This window comes from Dipteris shenzhenensis, chromosome 31 (assembly GCF_047967505.1).
Source record: "Dipteris shenzhenensis isolate YYH24624 ecotype China chromosome 31, Dip_SZ_1.0, whole genome shotgun sequence".
Classification (NCBI taxonomy): Eukaryota; Viridiplantae; Streptophyta; class Polypodiopsida; order Gleicheniales; family Dipteridaceae; genus Dipteris; species Dipteris shenzhenensis.
Window position 1 is genome coordinate 10,307,967 of NC_141626.1, and position 7,410 is coordinate 10,315,376.

At 43.5% G+C, this 7,410-nt stretch overlaps 1 protein-coding gene across 1 annotated transcript; it reads right to left on the bottom strand.

Moving 5' to 3' along the window:
* Nucleotides 1-322: 322 nt before the first annotated feature.
* LOC147881009 (transcription factor bHLH30-like) lies at nt 323-3,109 on the bottom strand. The gene is made up of 2 exons (XM_087369659.1): nt 1,535-3,109; nt 323-1,289 (listed from the first exon to the last, which is right to left on the bottom strand). The coding sequence occupies exons 1-2, from the start codon at nt 2,144-2,146 to the stop codon at nt 828-830; spliced, it is 1,074 nt and encodes a 357-aa protein (XP_087225785.1). The 5' UTR covers nt 2,147-3,109; the 3' UTR covers nt 323-827.
* Between the last annotated feature and the right edge of the window lie 4,301 nt (nt 3,110-7,410).

Genomic DNA, 7,410 nt, shown 5'->3' on the forward strand with positions numbered 1-7,410 from the left:
CAACGTTTTGACAAACTTCCTACAAGACCTGCTGAAGATACACGAAATAGTATGATTTTGAGGCAAACATAGGTCATACGGATTCGGTTTTCAAACTCTAAGATCGTATAGTGTTCACACAGCTGGAATTCTAACCAATTGCCGGACTAATTTAAGAATTACCGGCATCTTAAAGCTACAACATCTTACAGGGACAAGGCTATATTATCAGAAATTGGATGCCACATTTTGCAGCCGCTGGTGAGGTGTGAACAGTGGCAAAGTTCTACGACCTGCAATTTTGATACATTGTATTCCATGAACAAGTTACATGCGCTGCATATTTTAACTATTTTGATCATTCCCTGCTTTTGAGACCAGCTCGGGAGACCTTGCTCGGAAAACTCCCTTTGGAATGACGTGCTGCATTATGTTCTCACTAAAACAAATTGAGATTACAGTCTGAATCAGATGGCACGATAGGCTATGTGAGGCCCAGTACAGGGATTATCAATCCCAAGGAAAGGAAGTTTGGAAAGGCGGGAGGTAGTGATGAAAGCAGCAGCATTGGTCCGAGTATGTGGAGAATGGATTCAAACTTCTGATTTGTTATTGGAAAAGTTCCAAATCTGAGGAGGAGAAGATGACTGAGGTGATCATAGGTATAAGCTTCCTCTATTCCACAGCAAAAATCTGATCTAAGACCCATCGAGCTGAAAATGCATGAGACACTCTAGCTTGTGAAAGCAAAATCCATAAATTGCTAAGAGCTAAGCGGCATGATGCATAACCAGGAACCAAGTAGCTAAGCATCCACAATGATTCTAAGCACAACCCAGTATTATTCTCTACAAACTGCAGCCTGCAGCTTCATCATCCACACTTCCCACCCTCTGCCTCTTATTATTGCAGCTTCCTGGTGATGCCTCCCCTCCTGACCTTTCCATTACCACCCTTAATGCTTCCTGCACTCGCTTCATTGATATATCTTCATCCTCTCCTGCCTTGTCTTCTTTCCATTTCACCATGAACACGTTCCTGACCCTTCCTCCTAACGTTGAGATCTCGGCTTTCAATGTTTGTAGCTTTAGCATGTCGAGAGCTTGCCTGAGATCCGTCATGAGATCAGTCCGGTCATCACAGCACATAGACACCTTCATTACCATCTTTCCCTCTCCAGACGTTGGGTCCCTCTCCACGCTAAGCTCGTCATGATCTGTCGGCATGCCATGTCCGTAGATTTCTGAAACCTGCCGCTTCAGCAATTTAACTTGATCTATCACTTCTGCAAGCAATGATGCTTTGTCGGTCTGTACACGGAAAGATGCATAACAAACAATGTATGAATATTGAGATTTGGTGCATCAAGAGGGATTGATCGATGAACAACAAAGATTAGACAGATCAACAAAAAGATCGAGGCAATCCATCAATATGTAAACAATGCGAGCATCCGACACACAAGCGCTTTCAAGGGCAGACCGTGGTCAACTAGAACTTATTATGATACAACTGCTGAAAAGAATTTGATAGTGACTCATAAGAGGACGTATACCTTCGTAGGGCTCGGCAGAAGACTTCTTAAAGTTCCAAGATGAGAATTGATCCGTTCACGACGACGCCTCTCAGCTTCACTATGACTCTTGGAGGCAGCAAGCGCTTTCGCCTCAAGAATCTCTTTTGGAGTCATCTTGGAAGCATTGACCAACTCCCCCCTGGCTGTGTCGAGCACCAGTGATCCTGCATTAACTGTCATAGGGGGAGGATAGTGTCGAATCGGATCCTCGAGCTTAGAAGAACTGTAAACATTACGGGCTTCTGTTGGCAATGTTCCTTGAAACTGTTGGACCCAACTGGTAGCAGCGTAAGGGATGGGATTGACTCGACGGTCCGGGAAGCGAGAGAACAATGGCTGCGAAGGATTGAAGGTTGCAGATGAAACACTTCGATCTTCCTTCAAATGCTGCTCGTATGACAACCCTGCGAGCATCTTATGGAACGAATTCGAGGATGATGGTCCAGCTTTAGCCAGCATTGTCCACGGAGCCTTCGGAGCTTCTTCTCTTCCTCTAAGACTTTCGTCGAAATCCTCCACACTTCCAGAAAACCCGAAAGGCAATCCCATATTCCTCGGCCCCTGGTGGCACCTTAGTTCTACCCCGTTCATTCTCTTAAATTTCGAATCAACCCAGTATTTCGATACAGTCAAGTTACAGAAGGTTCACGCCCCTCCTCCTGGATTGTCTATAAGCAGGAGGCAAGCATCGAAAGCGGGTGGGCATGGAATTGTGGTACACCCCAGAGATGGAGGGCGGTGATAGAGAGCAGAAAACAAACTTGCGGGGAGGGCGTGTTGTTGTTGGCATTCAGATGCTGGATCTGGACTTGCCAAAGAACTGAGTTCCATTCCGTAGATGATCGCCCTACTTTGGCTTTCCCTACCAAAATCAGCCTTGCTGCTCTAAACCATGACTGAAGCGTTCTCGTCTGAAGCACACAGCTCTCTCTCTCTCTCTCTCTCTCTCTCTCTCTCTCTCTCCCCCCAAGGAGTCGATGACAGGAAAGGAGTCCTCGAACCGAAGCGCTCCTCCACCCAAGAAGATGGCAAAGAAGCAAGCCTCTACCAACTGGAATCGAGCAAAAGTTCAGCTGTCTGTTCTTGGATTTAATAACTTTTGGGAGGATCCATTGAAGCAGGAGCCGAGTAGATGCGGATATAGACACGGCTGAGTCGAGGAAAACCCGACGAGCACTGCAAAGCAGATCAGGCTCAACGGGTGAGCAGCGCAATCTACACCATCTTTGCACGTCCGTGAAAGGGAGGGGAGCACGGCAATGCATGTGCTAAACCATGGCTGCGGGGAGGAGGAGGAGGACGACACGAGGATTGAGGAGGAGGATAGAAATGGAGCCCGTGAGAGAGGGAGGTAAGGAGCTGTTGGGTTGAGACGATGGGTGTCAGGAAAGGGATTTGGGTGGGAGGACGAGGAGCTGAATTGAGAGGAGTGCTGCCGGAATAGTGGGAGGCAGGGGCTGGCAAGGCAAAGACTGTTGGTGATGAGGAAGGGCAGCTGCAGGAGGCAAGTTGCAGGGACCGAAATCGGAGACGACGCCACCGAGCAGTTTGAGCCTTGAGGGTACTGCGAGAACCGATGGAAACGGTCTTGTACTTGAGAGCAAGACGAGGCCACTCAACTACTATGTCTCTCCCTCTCTACGTATTTGTATATCCTCTCTCTCTCTCTATATATATATATACGTATGTATGTATTTATATGTGTTTGTGGATCTGTGTATTTATGCTCTTTTTATATTATATCTGTGTATATTTGTGCGTCTTTGTGTATCTGTGTGTATATATATTTGTGCGCTCTCTTCTCTCTGGATCTCTGTCCATTCGTATGTCTCTGTGTATATTTCTGTCTTGTTATTTGTATCTTTTTATGTGTTTTTTATATATATTTGTCTGTCTTTGTGTATCTATGTGTGTATTTATGCGCTCTCATCTCTCTCGCTCTTTGTCTATACATTCGTACGTCTCTGTGTATCTGTGTATTTATTCGCTCTCTTTCTCTCTCGTATCATGTATGGCTCCTCTTTGTGTGCAGTCATCACCTAAAAGGAAGTTGGAACACTCGAAAACTTGGAACCACAGTTTTGAAATAATTTCTCTTCGCAATCTAATCACGTACACACCCAGAATCACATGTATAGATTTGTGACGTTCAACGATTCTTTACCTCATTCAGCCGGTTGCCTGGAAAGTAATATCTAATGTGGTCTCTACTAAAATCTAATGTTCAGTATATGGCTCTCCCTCTCTACATATTTGTATGTCCGCTCTACCAACTCGTATGTCTCTCTCTCTCTCGCTCTCTCGGACCTGGGTGTGTATGAATGTTCTCTCTCTCTCTCTCTTTCTGTCGTTGTCTTTAGTCTCTCTCTCTCTTTCTTCCCTTCTTTATCTTTTCTCGAGAGATTCTTCACGCACTCTTGACAGTCCTTCGCTCTGATTGATGTACTTCTGTCTCATACACCCTTTTGCTTCTTCCGTAGATGTTAATACATTTTCTGCTCCCTCTCTGTCTGTCTCTCTCACTTCTTCCGTGCTCCACTGCTGCCCTTTGGCTGATACTTTCTCTGCATCTGGACTCTGCAGCTGGTCTGGGCGATGAAGAGGAATACTTATCGAAAACCGAGCCGGTGTGGCAGGATGGGAGCTTCTACAGTGGAGGTGTCCTCGGGAAGGGGGACGAGCATCGAAAGTGAGGCAAGGGCAGCTGTAAAAACGCAACGAGAGATCACCGAATGTGCTTTCCGGCGAAGGCGAAGAAGAAGGCACTAGGCCTTTTACTGATTGTCCCCCTAAATGTAGGCGCTTTTAAATAGTGCTTTCATTCCTTGTCCCCCCTACGCCCCTAAATTTAGCCCCCGAATAACAGAAAATTCTGCTATTGAATCCCGCCACAGTGCCATCCCTAGCCTTCCGCGTTTCAGGTCAAGCCCGCTAAATCTGGGGGCTCCACCACCTTGAAGGGGCGTGGATCCACGTGTGCGGCCCTCTTTTTCTGATCTCGCCACGTCGGCGGCATAGCGTCACGTGGACCCGCGCCACGTCTGCAAAGAGACACAATACCCGTCAAACCTACTCTAACGTGTGTCCCCCGACCCCTTGGCAGTGTGGGCCCACGCCCCTTTCCTTGTGATTGTCTTTCTCCTACCCTTTCACGTCTCCTGATGTTCGGCCTCACCTTTAAATCACCTTTTGTCGTTTCCTAAAAGGTCAGCCTCCACCGTAAGAATAGGTCCCCCACACATTACAACTTCTATTATTATTATTATTTAGTCAAGTTGTAAACCAATCTTGGGGTTGTGAGTGGGAAAAAAACAATTAAAATATCAATAGAAATAAATAAATAAATTTGGATGCCTAAACTAAGCAATTCCTCCATTGAAATTTATATCCTCCCTCTTGTTCTCATGTGCTCTAGCATCCCTCCATCGCTTCCCCCACCTTGTTCCCGAAACCCGCGCTCATGGTTTTGCTTGCCTGTTCTAGTGCTCAGCTCGGTCTTACCAAGTTCTACACGTGTCGCCCACACACTCTGCATTGTTGTCAGCCACAACATACTGGTGTTATAAGGCTATCACGTTTCCTTGTAAATTAGGCTATAGAATGTACTCTTTCATGGGCCTCATAATAATGGACTGCACATTGCTAGCTAATATTGTTAATGCATTTTTTAATACAATGTTTTAAGAAATTTTGATCCTACTATTAACATGGCTCCAACAACATATCCCATAAAGAAAAGATTTCACAATAAATTAGATGCCCTTTCTCCCTCCATACCATTCACAAAAGTCTCGCCTCTCCAAACCCTGGGCCTCCACAATGTCAACTTCTCAACCTAGCCACCTCATGAGTTACGATATACCACATCACAAGTTACCACATAACCTGCCACCCCTTTCGCCCCAAACTCCTCACTAAGTTGCCATGTCAATACCAAATGTCTCACAATGTCTCCCATAAGCACATTCAAAAGTCCTTCTTTATATGCACTTCTCTACCAATCACACCAACCTTGATAGCGCTTACCTTGTCATACACAAGCTAGTTGTCTACTCTGCTTCTCCTTGATATGGACAGAGCTGAATGAGCTAATCTACACTCATCCCCATCATTGCTACAATAAAATATTTTGTCAAGGGTGAGAAAATCAAGGCAATTGTTGAACCTAATGGGTTTCCACTACCCAAAAATGCAAGTTGTTATATTTTCAAACTAACATGCATAAAATCTAATCCGATCCTATCTACCCTTTCTTTATTAATCACAAATAATATCATCAGCATCAAAGGGAAATTATTTCTTTGTGGTGGCCCCCATCTATTGTTTGTTCACCACTCACTTCAATTAGCAAGTGTTTTCTAATCTTGAGAGTCTCAAAACCTCCTCATATCCTACACTTCATAAGTACCACCATATCATCTCATAACACAATATATAATAGCTCTTGAAGGACTCCAAGAAAACAACCTGTACTGGACCTCAATGCTAGCCCCTATCAATTACCGTCATTGGGGCCATATACAATCCATACATTAACGCATGATGCATCCATGTCCCCACCACTTAGGATGTGATCTTCGATCGAAGTTGATTGAGGGTGATTTCTAACAAGCATTTTGTGTCGCCTCACTATTTAGGTGGACCACTAGTGGTCACATGTTATAGTCATTAGCCTAACAGTTGGCACTTGCACTTTATTGTCACTAATCCCTCAAAAAACGGAAGGGCATTTAGCAAGCTTGCATAAAAGTAGGTAGATGGAATTGGTAAGGTTTGCCTTTTAGTATGGGGACGTAGCCTTTAAACAATTTTGTGATGCACACCACAAGGGACATCTACCTAGCCTTTCCAACATTGATGCCTTTCAAACATGGATGCTTTTAAACCTAGAGTGTAAGAGCAAACCACTACTAGAGAGGATGAAAACAATCAACAAAACAAGTAAGACCGCAAATTAGATAGACATGTACCATAAGAATACAAAAGATAATTGCTTTTTCTACTTTCATTGTCAAAGGATTTGAGAAGCATGTCCATCCTTTCAATTTAACTCAAGTGGGTTATCTAAAAGCTCGAAAGGGAACAACCATATCAAAGACCCATATGATAACTACAAGGGATGGAGGGCAATATGATGGGGTCCTTCTAAAGGCATGATCCTAGGTGCTGATGGAAATAGGATACCAATTTTATTGTTACGAATTGTGCAACCCCTTGAGTAAAGAATCCATGTATGAACAATGTATACAACTTTTTCTAGTTAGTGTTGGTCCATTTCATATTAGGTCCCTACTTTTTCCTCCACAAATTGTCTTGCTCATCTCTCTCTCCTTCCCTATCACTCCCATCTTTTGTTATAGTCAAGGCTAGTATAACCCATATTTCAAGCAAGGCATATCATTTGTGATAATGGACCCTCTTATGTTTATTTAACATCTAAAAATTTAGAAAACACTTACATTATAGAAGAAAGTTTCTAACTTCCCAAACAGGACTTGTCATGTTTCAAAACATCCAACTACATCATTTTTAAAATTAGAAGGAATGAATATATAAAAAGATAAACGTACTAATTTAATACCAACATGATAATATGTCATTTGTGAAACGACTTGAGAAAAGGGGCCCAAAGGTTTGACACTTTTCTGTACACTTTCACAAGATATTTAATGCCTCAAGCCTGTAGGAATCTTTGAAAGGCTTAAGGAGTCATAAAGCATAGGAGAATTTCAAAATGCTCTTAGTGCTACCTTTTTAGACAAGGGATAGTAAGGACTTAGCTAATGCATTCTTAATTATATAAAACACCAAAAATTAGTATTAAAAAATTTAAGACATCATTATCATGTTCTTTT